General features: G+C 38.2%; 4 protein-coding genes and 1 long non-coding RNA gene across 11 annotated transcripts; 1 reads left to right on the top strand and 4 right to left on the bottom strand.

Annotated features, from left to right (window-relative positions):
* The first annotated feature begins 224 nt into the window (after positions 1-224).
* On the top strand, positions 225-1,725 carry LOC112175733. The gene is made up of 4 exons (XR_005803225.1): positions 225-385; positions 639-697; positions 801-1,249; positions 1,363-1,725. It is a non-coding gene; the product is annotated as an uncharacterized LOC112175733 (long non-coding RNA).
* A 300-nt stretch (positions 1,726-2,025) lies between these two features.
* Positions 2,026-7,462, bottom strand: LOC112176785 (two-component response regulator-like APRR1). 2 transcript variants are annotated; one of them, XM_040510716.1, is made up of 6 exons: positions 6,776-7,462; positions 5,919-6,080; positions 5,679-5,830; positions 5,126-5,257; positions 4,382-4,466; positions 2,026-3,522 (listed from the first exon to the last, which is right to left on the bottom strand). In XM_040510716.1, exons 1-6 carry the CDS (start codon positions 6,945-6,947, stop codon positions 2,600-2,602), a joined length of 1,626 nt encoding a protein of 541 aa, XP_040366650.1. In that variant the 5' UTR covers positions 6,948-7,462; the 3' UTR covers positions 2,026-2,599. The 2 variants fall into 2 exon arrangements, with proteins under 2 accessions (XP_040366650.1, XP_024170632.1); XM_024314864.2 differs by having other exon boundaries at positions 5,679-5,812; positions 6,776-7,450.
* Positions 7,463-11,167: 3,705 nt separating this feature from the next.
* Positions 11,168-12,825, bottom strand: LOC112176446 (two-component response regulator-like APRR1). The gene is made up of 4 exons (XM_024314374.2): positions 12,622-12,825; positions 12,060-12,221; positions 11,763-11,893; positions 11,168-11,464 (listed from the first exon to the last, which is right to left on the bottom strand). The coding sequence occupies exons 1-4, from the start codon at positions 12,752-12,754 to the stop codon at positions 11,330-11,332; spliced, it is 561 nt and encodes a 186-aa protein (XP_024170142.1). The 5' UTR covers positions 12,755-12,825; the 3' UTR covers positions 11,168-11,329.
* Positions 12,826-13,567: 742 nt separating this feature from the next.
* On the bottom strand, positions 13,568-16,626 carry LOC112176444 (protein NEN1). Its single transcript, XM_024314369.2, has 6 exons — positions 16,294-16,626; positions 15,433-15,590; positions 15,277-15,323; positions 15,120-15,183; positions 14,135-14,847; positions 13,568-13,990 (listed from the first exon to the last, which is right to left on the bottom strand). The coding sequence occupies exons 1-6, from the start codon at positions 16,574-16,576 to the stop codon at positions 13,756-13,758; spliced, it is 1,500 nt and encodes a 499-aa protein (XP_024170137.1). The 5' UTR covers positions 16,577-16,626; the 3' UTR covers positions 13,568-13,755.
* Positions 16,627-17,947: 1,321 nt separating this feature from the next.
* Positions 17,948-23,474, bottom strand: LOC112176445 (protein NEN3). Of its 6 annotated transcripts, none has more exons than XR_005802879.1 (7): positions 23,282-23,474; positions 23,143-23,189; positions 22,986-23,049; positions 22,003-22,712; positions 21,661-21,858; positions 18,491-18,931; positions 18,032-18,192 (listed from the first exon to the last, which is right to left on the bottom strand). XR_005802879.1 is itself a non-coding variant. In XM_024314370.2 (6 exons), exons 1-6 carry the CDS (start codon positions 23,444-23,446, stop codon positions 18,099-18,101), a joined length of 1,278 nt encoding a protein of 425 aa, XP_024170138.1. In that variant the 5' UTR covers positions 23,447-23,474; the 3' UTR covers positions 17,948-18,098. The 6 variants fall into 6 exon arrangements, 3 of the variants coding, with proteins under 3 accessions (XP_024170138.1, XP_024170139.1, XP_024170140.1); XR_005802877.1 differs by lacking the exon at positions 18,032-18,192 and having other exon boundaries at positions 18,199-18,620; positions 18,770-18,931; XR_005802878.1 differs by lacking the exon at positions 18,032-18,192 and having other exon boundaries at positions 18,199-18,620; positions 18,785-18,931.
* Between the last annotated feature and the right edge of the window lie 48 nt (positions 23,475-23,522).

Below are 23,522 nucleotides of genomic sequence, written 5' to 3'. Positions count from 1 at the left end.
AAGATGATCAACTAAAGTTATTAAATACAAAAACCTGTAAAACAAGAGAATTTTCAAACCCAAAAAAACAAAGGTGTGAAAACGCATTGTTTGAGCACATATTGGTCGCTAAGGATCCTCCTATTAAGTTCCTTAATTAACATTATGCAATGTACAGACAGCTCACGGAGCATAACAATCTTCACCCTAAGTTCCATTATTTTTGTTTTCATGCACCGATGCACGTCTGCATTTTAGAAGATTGCAACGACAAAGCAATTCTCCGATCGATCACCGATTCAATTCTCTGATAAACATAACTCACATTAATTCCCTATATGATTTCTGTTGCTCATATATTGTTGGTGGAATTACGATCCGGAACGATGAGTGATGTATTTGAAAGGTACGAGCGCCATTACTGCGATCTCTCCGCTAATCTCTCAAACAAATGCACCACCACCACCATCGTTGATGGAGATACACGTCTCTGAATTTCTATTTCATTTTTCTGGGTTTGGCACTTCGCATCATGCATTTCGGTTTTTATTGGTAATTCAAGCATATTTAATTCGTAGGATGTGTACGTTGGTTTGTAATAGACTCGTAATGTGTGGATTAAGGTTAAGGTGGTGGTTGTGTGAATTCTTGTATTGTAGAGCAAAGGAAGCAGAGAACTGCAGAGACAGAAGTTGCATTGAATGAAGCTGATGATTTGGTAATGTTACACCTAAAGTCTATTTGATATGTGTTTGTTTCTGCGTAATTGTGTATTGTGTTGTTGGATTAATGGTCTGCTGTTATGGAAATGCGCATATTAGGAAGATGGACCTCGAGGCAAGGAGTCTGCAGCCGAGTGTGAAGGCAATGCTTATTGCCAAGGTGAGAGAATACAAAACTGATTTGAACAACTTGAAGAGCCAAGTTAAGAGAATAACAACGCCATAGATCAGTCATTCCGCCCGCGAGGAGTTGTTGGAGTCTCGAGAAACAGATACCTTGACGGTACTTATTACCTTTCTCTCCTAATGTGCGTGTATGTATGAATGTGAGGTCGTGGTGAGGTTCTAATGTGCAAGTGTTCCGACTATGAGACGGGCCTCGAATGATCAAAGAGGAAGGTTGTTGATGGCAACAGGAAAGAATAAACCAGTCGAGTGACAGAATCAAGTCGAGTAGAAGAACAGTGCTCGAAACAGAGGAGCTTGGTATCACGATTCTCCAAGACTTGCATCAACAACGCCAGTCTCTTCTACATGCCAGTAACAATGTATGTTATCTACCTTCTCCTTTTCGTATGGTACAAAGGAATCCAGTGTTTATGTGTTATTAGCTTTCGTAAATCGTAAATAATGTGTTTCTTCTTCCTTCGTGTTTTGACAGTTGCATGCGGTGGATGAAACTATTACCAACAGTAAGAAGGTTCTGGTAGCCATGACAAGAAGGATGAGCAGAAACAAATGGATCATGGGTTCCATAGTAGGAGTTCTCGTCCTTGCCATCCTGCTTATTCTACACTTGAAGATACCACACTAGGTTTACTGTCCTGCCATGCCTTGTTTCATTGATATGAAATATCTCTCATACTGGTTTGTATGTTATGTAATAATTTCTCTTCCTACTCTAAACTTTCAGATCTTTTCTGTTCTTGGTGATGTGTCTACTTGTTTATTTAGAAAATTGTAATTAGAATATATGAACGAATAGAAGCAATCATGCACTCTCGGTGAAACAAAAAGTGGCAGTATTTTATCTTCTTCTATAACTGAATGGCAGCCTTCCTTTACGGAATACAGTTGAACTACAGTTGGGATGATCATCTGCACGGTTAAAGCGAAATACAGTTGAACTTATTAAAAGAAAAAAGGAAATGAAAAACCGAAAAAGGGCTTTGCCTGCTACTCCTAATCCCTGGTCAACCAAACGTATGGTGGTCAATGAGAACATGGAATCATCGCATTGCCGTTCTTGATATACTGAAGCAGAGTCGGTTGAATTGTCAGTCGGTGTAACAAGATCAAACTAAATGCCTTGATTTTTACTGAGTTAAAGAAAACGCACGGAAGAGACTTGGATTATGAAATTTTAATGAACATAATATTACATACAGACAAAAAAGAAAAATTAAGAAAAACTTCTCAACATCAGACATTAGTTCACAAAGAAATCTGAAAAACTAACCCATTTCCCCTGTATGGATTTTGATGTAACAAAAGATGAATGCTTCCGACCCAGTAAAGAGAATTTGTGGTTGAATCATTCAAGAGTTCTACATGACGCATCTTCTGGGCTCTGTGTTCCTGAACAATGTGCAAAGGGATACTTTTAAATGATCTAATCTCTTCTGACTTGATAGATATTATAACCAGAAGTTTCTGGTTTGCACCCTTGATCAACTCCATCCGATATGGTGATGCTCTCAGGACACTTCACTTGAAAGTGCAGCGCCAATTCCTATCATCCATATAGTGAATACCCCAAGATGCAGGAACTTCCTTAACATACCTTCTACAACTACAAGGAAATTATTGCACTTGGGACCTGAAAACATGCTGCCTCATAACCGACAAGAATGAATGACTTCAATATCAAGAAGCAACATATTCCACATAGGAAACCTTCACGCAAGCTCCTCATCATCCTTCTCATCCTCATCATCCTCGTCATCATCAAGAGAAGCAGGTTGCCCATTGAGATCAACATCTACACCATTTACCTTCCTCACAAATTGTCCCCGTACACGAGGCCTCCTTTCAGCAAGTCTTTTTCGATTAACATACCTAATCTTTTTATCAAAGCAACGCTCCTTTCTTTTCTGCCTAAATTTAATCAATGCTGCCTCTCTTCTGTCAACCTTACTTAATTTCACTTCACTGGCAGATGAGCTTCCAAGGGATGGCCATGAATGATTGTTAGGCATCTGACCAGGTTGTAAGCATATACTAAGCGGATAGTAGGAGAATGAAGTCATCCCATTAACATGTGGAGGGCAGTGTGGAAGATGACTGTAATGTTGCATAATTGCTGCTGCGGCATGATTTGGCATGTCGTGCAGATTCTTTTGATACACTTGAGTTGATGATGACCCCATAACCTGATTGACAACCCTCGGCATATAGTATGGATACGAAGCATGGGCAGGCAATCTAGAAACATCGTGTTGAGGTTCATTTCTAGGATGCGCAGGCACCTGAGAGGATCTGTCTTCCGCATGATTCTTCCGATGCTGAAGTTCCATTGAACCAGGTGGGGTGCAAGACCTCTCCAATGAAAGAGAATCTGGGATACTATTACTGGTTGGAAAGTCATCTTCTTGTGAATAGCTTTCCCATGCTTCTCCATTTCCATCTACTTGGAGAGACTCATCAACCATTTGTTGACTACATGCTGGATGTTTCCCTTCCACTCTTGACCGCTCAGCACCATTATCCTTTGTATGGACTTGGGAGTTGTTTTCAATTGTGCTTGATTTGACATAGGTAAAGAAGGCAGATGACCCCCCAATCTTTAGTTCGCTCTTTTTTGGGCCAGATGAAAACTTTCCTGCAGAATATTACCACAGAAATAGGAACAGATTATCTCAAGTGCCAATGATGAAGAATGACCAGTTGAAAAATCATACTGCTTCTAATTAATTCTATGCTTTCCTCACATCACTGAGGTCAAATGAATGATGCAACATAATACACACTACTTGGTCCTATAGCCCATACATGGCAATCTAGAAAAAAAGATGTTAAAGACACTGACATAACAGAAATTCTCCTTGTCATATCATTACAATATCTACAAACAACCCTTACCCAAGAGAAAAAAAAAAATCCAAAACTTTTATCTCATATATTTCTTTTGGAAGAGAGAAAGAAAACAAGAAAGGCTGCAATCAAGTGGCAGACTTAATGGTCAGCATCACAGTTAGGAAAATACTCAAAGCCTTCAAAGAATGTCATTTGTTCAATTATAATTTGAGTATCAAACCTCAAAAGTTTCACTCTTCTTACAAGTGGATCCTGACCATATAAATTACAAGAATATAATGTATATTAAGAATGGTTAATCACATCTAACTAAAAGAGATGCACTAACCAGAAAATATTAAATGAATATAAGCTATACAGAATCTTGAGCACGAAAAAACAAATTTGTCATCAGTTCCAAATAGGAGGAAAAAAAAAATTATTACCAGAAAAAAAAACAGTAAGATTGAAGATTTGCTATATTGTGCTACTGTAATGATAGAACATCACTTGTTTCAAGTTTCAACTAAACTACACAAATCAAATAATTGACTGTCAAAAAAGGGCTGCTCTTTATTGTTAACCATGAAACAGACATAAAAGATATTCCAAGACAGGAGATGCCAAACTTAAAAGCAGCACATCATTTGCCATAAGTGGCTCACCAGTTTGGCGGTCACTTATTTCTGGAACATCACTCTGAAACTCTAATTGATCATCCAGTGGAGGCTCCGTGGCAGCAGAAACAGGCTTGAAAAAGAAAAAAATGAGGTAAGCATACAAAATACTTTCAGTCAGTATGAATACCATATCTAGTAAGCAATCTTGAATATAAAGGAAACTTAAGTTGCTCTAGTTAATTTTGAATTATCTATAAAAATTCATCCTGACCCCAAACTGATTTTCCATGTTCTGAGATTGGAAGCTTCTCAAATCCAGTTCATTATGGAATAGTTCAGCATGACATTATTCAGTATTACATCTCGAATTTCAAGTTCTGAAACTTGATGGAAATTAAATTGACTATATTAAATTTGATTACCCCGTGATTTATGTATATTAGAGATGTTTGTGCTTGGCCTAAATATCACATACAAGTGCATGTATTCTTAGGTGTTACAGATTAACCAGATGTCCTCACACATGTATTTTGATATCACAATGGCCTCCACTTTGCCTTTCTAGTTCTCTAAACTATTTACAATTGCAGTAGCAGACACCTTAGTTAAACTCAAACCATATATCAAGTTCACATATCGCTATTTGATAATAATGATCCAGTGTCTCTAAAACTATTGGCCACAATTCACGGATTAACTTTCTTATATATGAGCAGTCAAAATTTAACATCTTATGGAACTTATATTTCTTTTATACTTTTCAAAAAAGACAACAATAAAATAACATACTATCTCTGGATTGGCACTCTTCTGAGACTTCTCTTCTGTATCATCCGAGAATGAGTTTGTAGTAGGATCACTAGGATCTGATACAACTGTATCAAAGTCATAACTAAACACGTTCTTCTCTGCAAGTCCAAGCTGCCAAATATACATAGGAAAAAGTGTCACACCAATATAAAAGAACATATAGTGGCCAGGAGTTGCGTACTAGAGGACATGAAAAGAGATATCACTTATTAACGGAACCCTTAAAACAGAGGTTACTACAGCTTCGCAAAGGAAAGACCAAATATTTCAATTGCATGTTACCACTCATCACCCAATACAATAAACTAAACTAACAGGCTGTATATAGCTCTAAAACAACATCAAAATCATATACATTGCTCATTTCTGACTTTCTGGCATCTGATTTGTGTCTATTAATCACTATTTCCCTTATTTCTAAGTAGAAATATTTGAATACAGCATAAAGCAACAGAAAAACTTACTGGAGAACGGTGGTTAAGACATCAGAGCAAAAAAAAAAAAAAGCACATAAAAAGTCAAGCAAACAAACCATGTGTCTTCTTCTCCACATGTGTGTCCACAAGTTTAAAAGCTCATTAGTTCGTAAAGGCTTTACAAGATAGTCTGCCGCTCCAAGCCTCAGGCACTTGACAACAGTAGAGACCTCATCCTGTGCCGACATCACTAACCAAAGCAGAAAAACTTAACAATAGGTTAAGCCATAATGGACCTTAAAAGACCAAAATTTTCATTAAAGGAAACATCAGCCATAAGAACAAGAACTACTTACTGATCACAGGAATGCGCCTCAACTCTCTATGCCGTGTGATGTACTTCAACATTCTGGTTCCTTTTCTCATTGGAAGGTCGACTTCGGCAAGTATGATATCAATATCAGGTCCCTCTGCATTCAATGCATCGATCACCTGCCGAGGAGACTTGACCGAAGTGACTGTGAAGCAAAGAAATCATGAGACACAAGCATCACCTTGCAAGGCATGTATACTATGGCAACAACAAAAAGGAGCTAGTCTCCCAAAAAAAGCAAAAATATCCAAGACAATGTCGGGAGAAAACTGTACTTTGAGGTTCCTACTGCTATGAAAGAAGTCACATTCTTACTTGCATTAACAATCTACCGCGGTAGACAAAAAAAAAAAAGTGCATCAAAGTATGTCTCTCTGTATCATCAATTTTAAGCATTGTTCTTCCAACACAAATCACTTATCTGAATACACACATTCACATTTGATTTTGACCTGTTTTTTGAGAAAAACACCTCTTAGGATACATTTCGGCAACTAAAAACATCAGAAAAGAACAAAAGCAAAGATCTTGTTTGTTTAATCCATCTATATCAACAATCCACAACCATAACGAATTCCATGCAGTAATTGGAGATACTAATATATAGCTTATCCTCGTCGATAAAGGCACCAAAGGAACACAAACTACATCTCGTTAACTTCAATTTCAGCTATTTTCTTCATAAATTTTTCCTTCCACTTTCTCAACAAAGCCAAACAGTTAATAATGTTTAACATTTTCCATCCCAAGCTTTCGAAAACCAAAAAATTTCCAGGAAATTGAAAACCAGATAAAGCAGATAATGGTCAGCAACTCATTAGCAAAAGTAAAAAAGCAAACCTTGATAAGAGCATTTCAAAAGAAGCCTGAGAACTTCTTCGGAGCTGGACTCGTCGTTATCGCAGAGCAAAATCCTCACCTTGCTCCTATCTATAAACCCCTCACCACCGCCGCCGCCGCCGCAACCTTCAGGTCCTTTGTTCAAATTGAGCTCCTTAGGATCCATATCCATATCCAAAACCCCCCAAAACCAAGCAAATACTATAAAACCTCCATGACTATAAACCTCCTCAGATCAAATTCACAATTAGGTTTAGGGTTTCAGTCGAACCCGGTCCGAACATTCACACACCGCAATAGCGAGCGAGCAACCACCTCCGCCACGTCATCATCGCCACACTTCATGCGGGAGCTCAGCGGAGCAGAGCAGAGAGAGAGAGAGAGAACCACTACTACTGAAGAAGAAGAAGAAGAAGAAGAGGAAGATGATCAAGAAGACTTGGGGCGGTTGATCCAACGGCTGGGATAGCGCGGGAGGAGGGAGGGGGTGAAGGTTTAGATCACCGGCCAGCGGCGCACGTTAGCAGAAATGAGGAAGCCAATTATATCATTGTAATAGTGTAATCCATGGATTTAATTGGCAGAAGGTTTATCTAATTTATAGAAGGGATAATTATTAAATATATATCTGGTGCTAACGTGCGCGGGTGAGAGTAGCGAGGCGCAGGTTAGGAAGAGTGGGGGACGTGGACCGGTGAGGGACAAGGAATGAAGAAAAGTGCAAAAGTGGAGGTGAGGTTAGGATTGTTTGGTATATTTCAATCGAGATTGACATACGCATATAGGACCAAAAAAGAACAGAAATTAACGAATTGGATCGTTAGGCTCTAATTTATGATTAACTAATCTTTTGCCCCCCCCCCCCACACTAAAAGAAATGTATTCCGTTTCTTAAGTTCAAATAGACTTGAAAACGGAACAAAAAACCATGAAACTTAATCGTCTTTAAATAGAGATGCGGCTGTGTTGAAGAAACACTTATTTCATTTACAAAAATATATCTTCACAGAATTAAATATACGATGGGATTACTGGATGTAATAATAATAGTTTTTTCTTGAAATTCGTTGATCAACAAGAATAATATACGACTTTTAGAGAATGTTATCGTTTCATTTACGTGACACATATTACTTCTATTTTTGTAAGATAATTACATGTTCAAAATATGCTAGTATCTCAAACTATATTTGAGTCAATCAATTGCGATTAGTTTGGTTTACAGTGCCATCGCATAGCTGCAGATCGTATTTTAGTGTCAATCACATCCTTTACCAGAATTAGAGCATGGACGACATTGTAAGCACATGATACGTATTGAGAACTCAAGAACATCAGCCGCAAGTTTATATAAGCTTACCAAAAACATGCTTAATTAGAATTAGGTCGCAACTGAGCTGGATCAAGGGGTTCCATAATGGCTTGCCAAACAGCCACATGATCAAGACCTAGCTACCTTAATTAGCTTTTCTCATGTATCTGAATTACAATTCAACATGATTCAATGATCATTGTCAACGATGAAAAAAAATGCTTTATGTGTGATCGTTAGCTATAAGCTCGGTTTGTAATTGCTTCTTTATAAGTATTTTTGCTGCATAATGTTTTCATAAGCTACGACAATTTTACTTCATCCATCGCATGGTGTGTTGATGAGATTTGAATATGTGACCTCCTACAGTATAATAATCAACAAATTACAGCTCATCAGCTTGCGTTATTAATGCATATATGATTTTATATGTTAAAGTTACTAATAAATTCAGATCGAGTTAGTGATGCAGTGTTGTAGGTTCTTATTATTCAAGTAAAGGCAAAGGAATTGATTTCTGATAGCTTCACACCGGCCGCAAACTAAACGAAACCATTAGCTTTCCTCCGAATTCAATCTTCTGTTCATATTTTTCCCACAAATTGATGGCAGCTGTGTTGTTTCTTACAATAATTAGTAGCCCATTTTGTCAAAGGGATGAATCATTTGTATATGTTGGAAGAACCAGTTTGAGTACAATAACAATGATAGCTAGACTAGCTAGAGAGAAGGATTTCACAGATGGAATGCTTATTTTACAGGATACAATTTGATTTCAAAATCCACCGGTTTTCCTAATTTTATTAGCAACATAGATATCAGCTAAGGTTGCTATTTCTTTTCTGACGATGAACGCAACATGGCATTGTCTCCTCTGGGAACAAGTCTTCGATCACATGTGTCATCTGAGATGAAAAGATTTTACTGAAAGAAACAAACACGGATGACTATCATATAGCTTTCATTAAAGTATCGTAAACTGGGAAAGATTTGAGCACAATATTGTAAGAGTACTATCGTAAATTGAAAGATTATGCAGATAAGATCAGCCAGCTATTATATCAATCGAAGGCAGGCCCGTTCAATATTGAGAGCATGCATCCATAACCTCCACAGCTGAGGGTACATAACTGAAATTACTGCATATTCAACACAGAAAGTAAGTTGTGGAAATTGATTTTCTTGATTAATCTAAGCTATTACATTCTATACATTATATAGCTGTGAGTATTGACAGTTACATGAATCAATAATATTACATTAACAACAGTATCAAAACTGATGCATAATCATAGGAAGCTGTAAACATGCTATTCAATGGAGGAGATTCTGGGCGTGATTGGAGGAGGAGATGGATTATCTCTAACATAAGTAAATCAACCCAGACCGTGTTTCAGTCGATCGTACGGTTAAGGGAACTGGAATTAAATGCAGAAGAGTTAAGAATACATTGGTTTACACTTTACACAGATAATAACAGCAAGTCGCAACTAGTACAGTGTCGAAACCTCTTCCCAACTCCCAACATTAGTATGATATAGTGGCTTACATGGAATACCAAGCATATAATTTCATATGTACTGTGTATGTAGTGAAGAAAGTTCCAAATTTAGAATCTTATAGATCAATTCTCCTTCAACCTTTTCTACCTCTTTTTCTTTTATTTTCTCACAACCACAGAGATTTGGAGAATAAAAAGAAAAAACAACAAGGAAAGTTTAGTGAGGGCATACCGGTTACTGTAATAAGTCTGAAATGTCTTTCCAGCATTACATGCTGCTTCAACATCTTCCTCGTCACATCCATAGGAAGGCCAAGTGCGGTGACAAATGGTGAATCAGAAGTAGAGGTTGTGGATGCTCTGAATGCCACCAATAAGAATAAAAAAAAGAACGGTCACTCGGCATTCATAGCATCCACAACTCTACATCTGGGCAAACTGATGAAAGTTGCAACTAGAGAAAGCATGCATCTAGCACTAGAGATAGGTAAGAATATGGTATTCGTGCACCTATATATCCCATAGTCTGTAATTCGAACAATGCAAAGGGGCTAATCAACTTGTCTGCCATTGTCATTCATGTCGATCACTACTTACCTCCCTCCATTCCAAATCAACAAAACACAATGCTAACATAAAGATGTACATCCACAAAGAAATCAATTCAGTAGCCAACCAAAAGTTTGGTCTACCAAAAGTTTCTGTCTACTTGGCCAACCAAAAGTTTGGCCTGCACATGGATCATGTTTATATTCAAGACAGAAAAGACTTTACCTCACAATTTGGAAGTGATTATTATAGCACACTGAAATGAATATTTAGTACGTACTACAATACTATAGTTTCCAGGACAGAGTTGAAGTGAAAGTCCCAGATACTATTGTGCTTGATACCAAATTCAATCCTCGGCCATTGAAGTCTGTTTTACACTGATTGTTCTTATTTTCTATGCATATTAATCCTAACGCCTGAGATACCACAATGATCAATTCTTTAACTTGGTCAGGAAATATTGGAATACTTTTGAATAAACCCTAAACCTAACAAAGATGTAAAATGAGCATTAATTATTAAGTAGCTGAAACAAACTACAGAAAAATAAAGTAGAAAAGAAGAACAGGAAATATTAATGGGAAGACGAGAGATGAACAAAAAGTTATCTGTGTAATCAGTATCCCCAGTTTAGCACTGTCTACCAGAGTTAGGGGTTCATTTTTTTGTCTACCAGAGTTGGTGGTTCATTTTAGAATCAGAAAAAGGTATGGAATCAAAAGAAGAAATTGGCTTCCATTAGATGTATGTTCCTTTTTCTTAGATTTTGCTTAATGGATTTAACTTAAAGAATTTGGGGCCTTATGATTTGGCTAGTTTAGGTGAAGCTTTCATTCAGAGTTTTGTATCAGCCAGTTCTGTTTGGGCTCAAAAGTTACTTATACAAGTGTTTAAAATTGGAGGCCCGAGACGGGTTCCTCGTGGAATTCGCTCATTTTCAAGCCTGAATGACCATTTGGATGACTTGACCATAAGATCTCACTCTCGGAATATTGTGGAGAGAAATAACACTACATCAATAACTAAGTGGGGGAGGATAAAGGTATCACAATTTATATAGCAACATTGGACCTGAGATGGCCTTTGATTTCATTGATGGAGCACACACTCATTTTTTCAGAGAACAACTTGATTAAAACTTCACATATATGCTATCGTGTATTTGCAATATAAATTTCCGCTAATCTTGCTAGTTCCTTTTTGATACACACAACGTTTGCATCGTATTCTCTAGGAACTCTTCATCTGTGTCATTATAGACGAAGATATTGCTGCTGTCTTCACTTGAAATTTGCAAATTGTTCTGTGGCAACCAGTCAAGTTCCTACAAGAGAGGAAAAGAATGAAACACGCAACTGAGTACTGTAGGATAAAGCAGGAGGCTTAGTTGGTCACATTTCAAAGATTTGAGCACAATCTGGATCATACAGTTACGCAGATAAGATGAGATTCTGCAAAGTATTGTAGCTAGATCAAGTAAAAGAGCTTTTTACAACTGAAACAAGAGTACTTTGATCTCTGGTAGGATGCCGGAATATAACTAGTCACAAATTGTGATGCACCCTGCACAAGCTACATACATATGTATCCATGAACGTCAAATTTGGTGAAAGATACCCTACCTTAGGCTGCCTCCAGCAGTGCATCCACAAGTTCAGTATCTCATCGATGCATAATGGCCTGACCAGGTAATCAGTTGCCCCCAATCTTAAGAAATTGAGAAGAAAAGAGGACTCATGGTTTGTTGACAGCACTGCAAGAACAACAAGTAAAGTGTGATGCAGTGGTTTACAATCATATCCACCATATGTGATTATGTGCAATGCATAAATTTGTTTTTCGAATACCAGAAATATGAGGAACTGAGTTATGATGGAATATATTCCATCCTTAATACAGAAAAGTAGTACGCTGCTTACTGATCACTGGAATACATTTGAAATGTCTATCTTGCATGATATACTTCAGCATCTCAATGCTTGATTCTATTGGGAGGTCAACTGCAGCAAGTATAATATCAATTGAAGACCACTCTTCATTGAGAGCATCCACAACCTTCACAGCTGAGCCAACCGAAATTACTGTTACACAAAAGTAACTGTTCTCAGCATTACTCGTGTGATTACAGAGACATATAATAATATAATATCATGTATGAATGCACTCAAGAAGGCAGAAGCCAATCAAGCCATTGATATCAAACCAGAAAGCCAAAATTCCACATCAGAAAAATATAAGACATGTCTACTTCTAAAAATCTTGCAAAATATTTTCTACAGAACAGCCTTCATTGTCTGCCTGAGAAACCACTTCAAAGGCAGAATAATCATAGTAGGCTAGCTTTTCAAAACCCGAACAACAATACTGATTTGCATATCTAAACTGTATTTTATACGAGGAAGTCACTTCAAACTTTGTTTCAGTCAATGAGAAATACAGAGCTGTATTTTAATGCAGAGAGAAATGATCAACTTGTAATACCCTGATAACAGCATGCTGTCAGTAGGGTCGAAACCTCTTCACAACTCTCAGCGTTGCGGTCACACAACAAAATTTTTACTTGACTACGATCAATGGAAGTTCCATTGTTCTGGCTGTTAACTTGGCTTGTCATCTGCTTGCACTTCTCTTAGAAAATAAATTTTACTCACACGTACAAGATTAAGATTAAGGATGCAAAATGCATGCAAGTCCCATGAAGCATATATACTAGCCAACCAACAGTTTGGTATACCAAATATTTAGGCATGCTTTTCAAAATACACACATGTTTATATACAAGGCCAGGATAAACTGAACACATGCATATGTCCAAGCCTCAACCTAACTGCACCTCATTTTTCACACGCAGTGCAGCTAAACCTCACAATTCCTTAAAGTTCTGTTAAGGCTCACCATATGATCTTCCTAATAACTTCTTTCGGACCACCATTAAACTTCTTTTCCATATTTGCTCTTAATTGATTATCAACTCAAGCTTATTTAAGGAGATAGAGCTACCTACCGATGAACTGATTAAATTACAGGCTCCACCTGGATATTGCCAGAAATCAGTAGAGCAGAAATGCACAAGATGGAAGCCTTACCCATTCACAAGAATTTAGCATCACGTTTTAAATGTGTCTATCACATCCTTTACCAAATGGATATGACAAGCACATGGTGATTCATCCAAAAAACCGAAGGAATCATTGCTTTGCTTCACATGCTGCTAACAGACTAGTATCACATTCATGTGGCTAGCAGTCATTTGCCCCATGAAAATATTAAGCACACGTCGAAAAACGTAAACCAGTTGCATGTCAAAAAATCGGCAAAACAAGTTCAAGGCCTTGGTGAAGCTCAACTGCAGAGCTCTGCACACTAAGACTTTCCCGAAAATAAAATTCAACTGAGCAATGTACGGTATATGATCATAGATTTTCTGTAGCTTGAAACGGACCTAGTTCTGATAAAAATAAAGATCTAGCATTGAACATCTTTTGCAGTTACAAATCACAACATCAGTATCCCCTGATTCCAAATTTTGAAAGCTATCCTGCAAGTCAATCTATCTGGTTGAACTTTACATAGCCATTGGCTCCCTAAATAAATTAGACATACATATTTCATCAATCAATTGGAATGAATAATCAGTTTCTTTGCCACCAACCGAATGCCTGCACTCTGCTGATAGTCATATGGATCCAAAGAGAAGAACACATCCATAAACATCCCTCGGGTGAACAAGGCACCAAGTTCTGAAGCATCAAATTTAGAGAAGACTAGCCCTTGCTCGGTGCCAGAGGGGTCTCTTTGATATATCTCTGTGGCGTAGATTGCAATGTCTCCGCATACTGCAGTTTGTATGCTGTAGTAACAAATAAAAAAACAAAGACTACATGAATCTTTACACATCACCGATGCTTCATTTGCTCTAAATTTCAAAACTTGTATGAGTGATGCTTTTTCTTATTAGAGTGGAGAAATACAAAATAATAAGAGTAGAACTTACTGCAATCTCACAGTAGCGTAGTTGTAGAAGCCCTGTTTGCGGATCACAACAGGCCTCCATTCAGAGCTACTTCCAGAGTCCAAAGACAACTTCTTTGCAAGGCCATCGCATGCATCAAGAACTTCACATAATTTTGGTGGTGCATCAAAGACAATATTCAGTCGTGGTCGGCCAGCATGATCAAAAAACTTCGTATTGATTCCAAAACGCAATTTCATATGACTGCAGCAAAGCTGCAAAGTGACATCTTTGTGTAATAACTTTATCCTTTGACTCCCACGATACAATGGAACAAGCGAAGCACTGATATAAGGAATGAAAACTTGATCGAGCTGTAAAAAATCCATGGTGGCATTACAGTTGTTGGTCACAGAAGCATTGAGAGAACTGTTGGGAGACTCTTGTGCAGGTATTTCCACCATGTTGATGTCTTGCTGATCTAATAACTCATTCTTCACTTCGTTGATAAGTGGGCCCATGTCAAAAGGTTCTGGTCGATTTGTGCTGGACTCGACAGTCTCAAGCAAATTAGAGACTTCTTGTGTGGTCTCAGTCCTAAGAGATGTTATTGGATGATTGTCCCCTGTTTGATTTGAAATATTTATGTTCATGCTTGACCCCTCAGGAGATGACTTTCCAACACTTCGACTTCTTGTTGTAGCATTTGGAGAAACCCAGCTGTTCTCTGTTAATATGTCCGGGAGGCTGGACTCCTGCAAGTTTATCAAATTAGAGTTAATGTTAGAAGTGACTTTAACCATAGTATGTAAAACCCCAATTGTAAGGATATCAGGCAACTATTGTTTTGATTCTAAAATACATTCAACATCACAATAACAAGTGAAAATATTACATCTGACATTCAACTACTGTATCATTTTATAATAGACCTAAAATGTAAAATTCAACATAACTACGTATACAATAACGCCTTTGTATCAAAAACTGAATATTTTCTAGCCTAATTCCAGTATTAGATTATTACCAAGAATAAAACTGTAGCACAATATTTGAGTACTTCAAGATTCAATCGAACATCATCCAAACTCCTGAACAATCATTAAATAAAACATTAGTGTTTAAGAAAACCAAATGCAACACAAGAGAGAGTAACGTAAACCCAAGTAGGTTTCCAAAAATACCTGTGTGTCTGTTGTCCAAGACCAAAATAAGCTGCAAGAGTGGCCATCTGCAGAAAACCATATCATCATGTATAAAACCTAGAAACTTTACAACTTTGCCCTCTCAAATATAATGATTTTGATTTTAAGAATTCAATCACATGACGTTAAATATACCTTCATGTTTCCAGCTCTCCTTCCAAATCGCTGAGTCAACAAAGCCAAAGAATCAATTGTACCTTTGGGTTCTGGTGCAGGTCGACCAATATTTGCAAAAGCCTCCCGAATCCGGGGGCAATCAAACCTCAATATATTATGACCGGCCCATATACGTCCTGCACAACCATAAAACGAAATCTCATTAAAATTCAAAGAATCGAGATTCAATATCACCTTAGAATCTGCATCTCAAAATTTCCATTACAAAATCCATCAAGACAGTTTACAGCAACCATTAGAAATTTAAATTAACTTATACCAGTTTTACTATTCTGATTCCTTTAGCCAATCTACGAACCAAACAAAAAAAATCAACATACAACAAAAACTTGCTCTTCAAGAAATGAAATTTCACTCCATTTCTTCTCAACCGAACACCGAATTGGGAAAGCAAAGAAAGAATCACCTCACTCCAATCAATTCAGCTCATTTTTCTTATGTCCATAATCAATCAATGATTACTGTTAACATAGTAGCTGATGAAACATTATTTTACTTTTACTATTCCAATTCCTTTCGCCAATCTACAAACCAAACAGAAATTCAACACAGAACAAAAACTTCCTCTTCAAGAAAAGAAACTTCACCCCATTTCTTCTCAACCAAACACCGAAACGAAAAGCACATAAAATAATTACCTTACTTGAATCAATTCAGCTCATTTTTCTTCATATTCATAATCAGTCACTCAATGATTACTGTTACCGATTCATTTCTTTAATTTCCTCGCAACGAAACACAAAACCAGCCCAAAAAACGCAACTATGCAGCAAACGCCAAACTACCATCAAAGAGTAAAGAAGGAAAATGGGAACCAACCATGGAGAATATCGAAAACTCTATCGGCGATCTTATCGAAGCCCGGGGCGGCGATGACGGCGTCTCGGGTAATGCCGTTACAGCGGACGGACAGGGAGTTGATGGAATTGAGGTCGGCGGGTCGGATTAGAGTGGAGTAGCTCTCGAGCTCAATCAGCTTCCTGGGGCAAACAAGGATGGATCCGAATTCCAATAAGGCGAAGCCCTGACCGGGTCGGGTCGGCACCGTCGTCTCCACGTCGAAGAACGCGATCTCGAACCGGTCCTCGCCGCTCCGACTCATGATTGGTAGATACTGAGATAAAAGAGGGAAAATAGTGTCGAGGATTACCGCCAAGGCGGATAGAATATTTATAGGAAAGGCTTGCTTTGGGCTCATGAAAAGGCCCGTTTCTGGCCCAAACGTATTCCTTATTCCTTGCCTTGGTGTGCAGCCAAAGCTTCAAACAACCTCACTAGGAAGAAAGCTTATCCTACCTTCCACGTATACTTTGCGGAAGTCCAACAAAATTGATCTACCTATGGGTCATTGTGTGGGGGGTTCGTTCAAGGTTGTAAAAAATCGCCTATTACAGATATATCAGCACTCAAATATTAGGATATATCGGAGAAATATCAGTTGTATAGTGCATTTGTTGGAAAAATATGATATACCTACTCTTGAAAAAAAAAGAAAAAAAGATATGGACGGCTATATAGGTGTATCTGCAGGTATTATTGAATTAATACATTAGGTCATTTTGATGGTTTAAATTGATTTCGAGCTAGTCTACGATTTTATGGAATTAGTCTACATTTGATGTACTTAAATGTTAATGTATCAGATAACTTTCTTATGTATGAATATGCTGACGGCCATGGAGATTCAGTATCCATTAAGAAGAGAGGATATATAAAGTGTTAAGTGCAGTTTAATATGTGAGCTTCGTTTAGTAAACCCGCACGGCTTAATAGGTCGACCATGCAGCCATAGTGCTCAATCCTTGGTTCAAGTCCCCAACTCTGGGTCAAGAACTTGAATAGTCTTATGTTCTTATGTTCCATGTATATTAACCCTAATGCCTAAAATACCACAATGATCAATTCTTTAACTTAGTCAGGAAATACTACAATAGTTTTGAATAAACCCCAAACCTAGCAAAGATGTAAAATGGTTATTAATTATTAAGTACCTGAAACAAACTACAGAAAAATAAAATAGAAAATAAGAACAGGAAAAATTAATGGGAAGAAGACAGGTGAACAAAAAGTTACCTGTGAATCAGTATCCCCAGTTTTGCTCTGTCTACCAGAGTTAGGCTGCTAGGGGTACATTTTAGAATCAGAAAAAGGCATGGAATCAGACAATGTTCCCTTTCCTTGGATTTTGGGTGATGGGTTTAACTTAAAGAATTTGGGGCCTTATGATTCAGAGTTTTGTATCATCCAATTCTTTCTTGGCTCAAAAGTTACTTATGTAAGTGCTTAAAATTGGAGGCCCGAGACGGGTTCCTTGTTGAGTTCCCCTCATTTTCGAGCGAAGATGACCATTTGGATGACATGAACATAAGATCTCACTCTCGGAATATTGTGGAGAGAAATAACACTACATCAATAGTTAAGTGGCTGATGATAAAGGTATCACAATTTGTACAGCAACATCAGACCTGGGATGACCTTTGATTTCATTGATGGAGCACACAATCATTTTTTCAGAGAACGACTTGATTAAAACTTCACATACATGCTACAGTGTATTTGCAATATAAATTTCTGCTAATCTTGCTAGTGCTTTTTTGATATACACAATGTTTGCATCGTATTCTCTAGGAATTCTTCGTCTGTGTCATTATAGACGAAGATATTGCTGCTGTCATCACTCGAAGTTTGGAAGTTGTTCTGTGGCAACCGGTCAAGTTCCTACAAGAGAGGAAAAGAATGAAACACGCAACTGAGTACTGTAGGATAAAGCAGGAGGCTTAGTTGGTCACATTTCAAAGATTTGAGCACAATCTGGATCATACAGTTACGCAGATAAGATGAGATTCTGCAAAGTATTGTAGCTAGATCAAGTAAAAGAGCTTTTTACAACTGAAACAAGAGTACTCTGATCTCTGGTAGGATGCCGGAATATGACTAGTCACAAATTGTGATGCACCCTGCAAAAGCTACATACATATGTATCCATGAACATCAAATTTGGTGAAAGACACCCTACCTTAGGCTGCCTCCAGCAGTGCATCCACAAGTTCAGATCTCATCGATGCATAATGGCTTGACCAGGTAATCAGTTGCCCCCAATCTTAAGAAATTGAGAAGAAAAGAGGACTCATGGTTTGTTGACAGCACTGCAAGAAGAACAAGTAAAGTGTGACGCGGTGGTTTACAATCATATCCACCATATGTGATTATGTGCAATGCATAAATGAAATATGAGGAACTGAGTTCTGATGGAATATATTCCATCCTTAATACAGAAAAGTAGCACGCTGCCTACTGATCACTGGAATACATTTGAAATATCTATCTTGCATGATACACTTCAGCATCTCAATGCTTGATTCTATTGGGAGGTCAACTGCAGCAAGTATAATATCAATTGAAGACCACTCTTCATTGAGAACATCCACAACCTTCACAGCTGAGCCAACCGAAATTACTGTTACACAAAAGGTAACTGTTCTCAGCATTACTCGTGTGATTACAGAGATATATAATATCATGTAGGAATGCACTCAAGAAGGCAGAATCCATTGATATCAAACCAGAAAGCCAAAATTCCACATCAGAAAAATATAAAACAATGTCTACTTCTAAGCATTATTTTCTACAGAACAGCCTTCATTGTCTGCCTGAGAAACCACTTCAGAGGCAGAATAAACATAGTAGGCTAGCTTTTCAAAACCTGAACAACAACACTGATTTGCATATCTAAACTGTATTTTATATGAGGAAGTTACTTCAAACTTTGTTTCAGTCAATGAGAAATACGGAGCTGTATTTTAATGCAGAGAGAAATGATCAACTTGTAATACCCTGAAAAACCGAAGGAATCAGGGTTTTCTTAAAGAAAATTGCTTTGCTTCACATGCTGCTAACAGACTCGTATCAAATTCATGTGGCTAACATAGTCATTGCCCCATGAAAATATTAAGCACATGATTCACACATCCAAAAACGTAAACCAGTTGCATGTTAAACAATTGGCAAACCAAGTTCAAGGCCTTGGTGCAGCTCAACTGCAGAACTCTGCACACTAGGACTTTCCCAAAAATAAAATTCAACTGAGCAATGTACGGTATATAATCATAGATTTTCTGTAGCTTGAAACGGACTTAGTTCTGATAAAAATAAAGATCTAGCATTGAACATCTTTTGCAGTTACAAATCACAACAATCAGTATCCCCTGATTCCAATTTGTGAAAGCTATCCTGCAAGTCAATCTATCTGGTTGAACTTTACATAGCAATTGGTGATAAAGATATGTGCTCTACACTAGCACATGAGGAGACAACCCCACTACAAGGAGACAGCTCGTGCTCTCACCCAAGTACAATAGACAAAGCATGGCAATGTCCATCCTCCAAGACAGTTGCCATGCTTTTGGCTTCTCTATGCATGTACTCTAGTTTAAATATATGTGTTATCTTTGTAATGGAAACAAACAAGAAATTCAATCAATTCCATTTCTTTTCATGGTATCAGAGCTACTGCTTAACCGCTCTTGATCCTTTGATCTCCAAAACCTTCCCTGGGTGTGTGGAGAATTTTTTCTCCATGCACCCACGGGTCCAAAACCAAAAGCAGCATCTCTCAATCCTTCTTCGGTTTTTCCTTCTGCTACCACCAGCTCTCTGATTCTCTCCATGCACCCACGGGTTGCAGCATCTCCTAATCTATCGTCTTAGTTCAATTTTCAGTTCAACACCATCATGGCAGAAGCACCATGTTTCAATTCCCCACCATATCCCAACCTCCCTTCTCCTCATATCTCCATCAACTTCTTCTGCTGATTGCAGCATCTATGACCCTCCTTCTTCTTAGTTCAATCTCCGATGAACCATGCCGGAGCAACATCCCGATGAACCATGCCGGGCCATTCAATCTCCGAAGAACCATGCCGGAGCAGCGTCCCGATGAACCATGCCGGGCCATGCCGGAGCAGCGTCTCCGATGAACCACGCCGCAATCCCCAGTGATGCAGGCCTCTGCTCTCTCTCTCTCTGCCTCTGCTCTCTCTGCCTCTCTTCTGCAACAATTTCTCTCTCTTCTTATCAGACCATGCGTCATGTTCCTCTTGTTTTTACTTTATTGTTCTTCCCTTGCCATCTCTCTCTCTCATAATTTCTTATCTCTTTTAAAGTCTTCTTCTCGATCATTTCCCCAAGACAAGAGTCTTGTCTGCCACATCTCCCCTTTTCCTTTGTTTATTTATTTTTTTTTTTTTGCATGCTTGCACACTTTCCCTCTTTTTCTTGTCTGTGTCTCACGTTCTATCTTGCTTTTACTATGTTATTTTTAGTCTCTCTTTTCCTTCCCTCTGCATTTGCTTTTGCTTTATTCAAGTCTCTTCCCATGTGATTGCTGCCTTTTTCTTTTCTTTTTCTTTTGTTAAACAAACCCTAAACTCTCTTTCTCAGTTTCTCTATTCTCCCAATTCTCTATTCTCCTCCTCTCGGCATGAGGCAACCATCTTCTTCTCCAACATTACTCTGCAGCCATTCCGATCTTCCTTCTTTTCACACTTCTTCCCTTTTCCTTTGTTACATTTTCCTTCAACCAACTTGCTATAACAAGCTGTCTCCCTTTCCTTTCTTGCACTTCAATCCCAGCTCCATCCCGTCGTCCGCAGATTTGAGGGGCCTTTGGGTTCGTGCGTCTGCGGTACAGTGGATTTACTCTTCTCTCAAAATTCAACCTGTTGCACACTACTTCTTCAATCTCTCTCATCTTTGGAGTGTGTCACCTCTTCTGCTGCTTCTTCTCTGTTTTCTCTCCAATCTAGCCACTGTTGCCGATATCTTTACCGAAGTACTTCTCAAGCATTGCTCTGCAAATCTTAGTTCCAAGTTCCAAGCTGCTTGCTCCTCATCACCGCACCAGCTTGCGTGGGGATAATAAGAGTAACTCTCCACCATCAGACAAAACATGCAAAAGACATTTAGGAACTCAAGACCACAATTTGTATTTGGCATATCAATGTTGTCTGCCACGCTTGTCCACGCTTGTTTAGCACATCTCTATGCTTTGTAGTCTATATATTTGTTATCCTTTGTAATCAATCAATTAAGCAAAGTTCATTTCTCTTCAATTGGCTCCCTAAATAAAATAGACATACATACTTCATCAATCAATTGGAATGAATAATCAGTTTCTTTGCCACCAACCTGATGCCTGCACTCTGCTGATAGTCATATGGATCCAAAGAGAAGAACACATCCATAAACATCCCTCGGGTGAACAAGGCACCAAGTTCTGAAGCATCAAATTTAGAGAAGACTAGCCTTTGCTCGGTGCCAGAGGGGTCCCTTTGATATATCTCTGTGGCGTAGATTGCAATGTCCCCGTATACTGCAGTTTCTATGCTGTAGTAACAAATTAAAAAACAAAGACTACATCAATCCTTACACATCACTGATGCTTCATTTGCTCTAAATTTCAAAACTTGTATGAGCGATGCTTATTCTTTTTAGAGTGGAGAAATACAAAATGATAAGAGTAGAACTTACTGCAATCTCACAGTAGGGTAGTTGTAGAAGCTCTCATTGCGGATCACAACAGGCCACCATTGAGAGCTACTTCCAGAGTCCAAAGACAACTTCTGTGCAAGGCCATCGCATGCATCAAGAACTTCACATAATTTTGGTGGTGCATCCAAGACAATATTCAGTCGTGGTCGGCCAGCATGATCAAAAAACTTCATATTGATTCCAAACCGCAATTTCATAGGACTGCAGCAAAGCTGCAAAGTGACATCTTTGTGTAATAACTTTATCCTTCGACTCCCACGATACAATGGAACAAGCGAAGCACTGATATAAGGAATGAAAACTTGATTGAGCTGTAAAAAATCCATGGTGGCATTACAGTTGTTGGTCACAGAAGCATTGAGAGAACTGTTGGGAAACTCTTGTGCAGGTGTTTCCACCATGTTGATGTCTTGCTGATCTAACTCATTCTTCGCTTCATTGATAAGTGGGCCCATGTCAGAAAGATCTGGTCGATTTGTGCCGGACTCGACAGTCTCAAGCAAATTAGAGACTTCTTGTGTGGTCTCAGTCCTAAGAGATGTTATTGGATGATTGTCCCCTGTTTGATTTGAAATATTTATGTTCATGCTTGACCCCTCAGGAGATGACTTTCCAACACTTCGACTTCTTGTTGTAGCATTTGGAGAAACCCAGCTGTTCTCTGTTAATATGTCCGGGAGGCTGTACTCCTGCAAGTTTATCAAATTAGAGTTAAAGTTAGAAGTGACTTTAACCATAGTATCTAAAACCGCAATTGCAAGGATATCAGGCAACTATTGTTTTGATTCTAAAATACATTCAACATCACAATAATGAGTGAAAATATTACATGTGACATTCAACTACTGTATCATTTTATTAAGAGACCTAAAATGTAATATTCAACATAAATATGTATACACTAACGCCTTTGTATCAAAAACTGTAGATGTTCTACACTGATTCCAGAATTAGATTATTACCAGGAATAAAACTGTAGCACAAGATTTGAGTACTTCAAGATTCATTCGAACATCATCTAAACTCCTGAACAATCATCAAATAAAACATTAGTGTTTAAGAAAACCAAATGCAACGCAAGAGAGAGTAATGTAATCCCAAGAAGGTTTCCAAAAATACCTGTGTGTTTGTTGTCCAAGACCAAAATAATTTGCAAGAGTGGCCATCTGCAGAAAACCACATCATCAAACTTTACAACTATTCCCTTTCAAATTTTATGATTGATTTTAAGAATTCAATCACATGATGTTAAATATACCTTCATGTTACCAGCTCTCCTTCCAAATCGCTGAGTCAACAAATCCAAAGAATCAATTGTACCTTTGGGTTCTGGTGCAGGTCGACCAACATTTGCAAAAGCCTCCCGGATCAGGGGACAATCAAACCTCAATATATTATGACCGGCAGGGGCGGATCTATTCATAGACTAGGACGGGCTTGAGCCCGTCCGATATTTTGAGGCCCAAAAAAAAATTAGATGTATGTTTTTTTTTTTTTTT

This window comes from Rosa chinensis, chromosome 7 (assembly GCF_002994745.2).
Source record: "Rosa chinensis cultivar Old Blush chromosome 7, RchiOBHm-V2, whole genome shotgun sequence".
Taxonomy (NCBI): domain Eukaryota; kingdom Viridiplantae; phylum Streptophyta; class Magnoliopsida; order Rosales; family Rosaceae; genus Rosa; species Rosa chinensis.
This window is presented reverse-complemented; position numbering and strand designations above follow the sequence as displayed.

Bases quoted from the DNA above. Each gene is read 5' to 3' on its own strand.
- LOC112176444 (XM_024314369.2), bottom strand. From the start codon at position 16,576: ATGAGTCGGAGCGGCGAGGACCGGTTCGAGATCGCGTTCTTCGACGTG. The intron at 15,184-15,276 runs GTATTTTTGGAA...ATGATTGTTCAG, and splicing joins CTTGGACAACAGACACACAG to GAGTTTGGATGATGTTCGAT. The intron at 14,848-15,119 runs GTAATAATCTAA...ATAAACTTGCAG, and splicing joins GTGCTACAGTTTTATTCTTG to GAGTCCAGCCTCCCGGACAT.
- LOC112176446 (XM_024314374.2), bottom strand. From the start codon at position 12,754: ATGACAAGCCAAGTTAACAGCCAGAACAATGGAACTTCCATTGATCGT. The intron at 12,222-12,621 runs GTATTACAAGTT...TTTGTGTAACAG, and splicing joins GACAGCATGCTGTTATCAGG to TAATTTCGGTTGGCTCAGCT. The intron at 11,894-12,059 runs GTAAGCAGCGTA...TTGTTCTTGCAG, and splicing joins CAAATGTATTCCAGTGATCA to TGCTGTCAACAAACCATGAG.
- LOC112176445 (XM_024314370.2), bottom strand. From the start codon at position 23,446: ATGAATAGATCCGCCCCTGCCGGTCATAATATATTGAGGTTTGATTGT. The intron at 22,713-22,985 runs GTAATAATCTAA...ATAAACTTGCAG, and splicing joins GTGCTACAGTTTTATTCCTG to GAGTACAGCCTCCCGGACAT. The intron at 18,193-21,660 runs GTTGGTGGCAAA...CCTCTCTTGTAG, and splicing joins CAGCAGAGTGCAGGCATCAG to GAACTTGACCGGTTGCCACA.
- LOC112176785 (XM_040510716.1), bottom strand. From the start codon at position 6,947: ATGGATATGGATCCTAAGGAGCTCAATTTGAACAAAGGACCTGAAGGT. The intron at 6,081-6,775 runs GTTTGCTTTTTT...TTTGCTTCACAG, and splicing joins TTTGAAATGCTCTTATCAAG to TCACTTCGGTCAAGTCTCCT. The intron at 5,831-5,918 runs GTAAGTAGTTCT...CCTATTGTTAAG, and splicing joins GAGGCGCATTCCTGTGATCA to TTTTTCTGCTTTGGTTAGTG.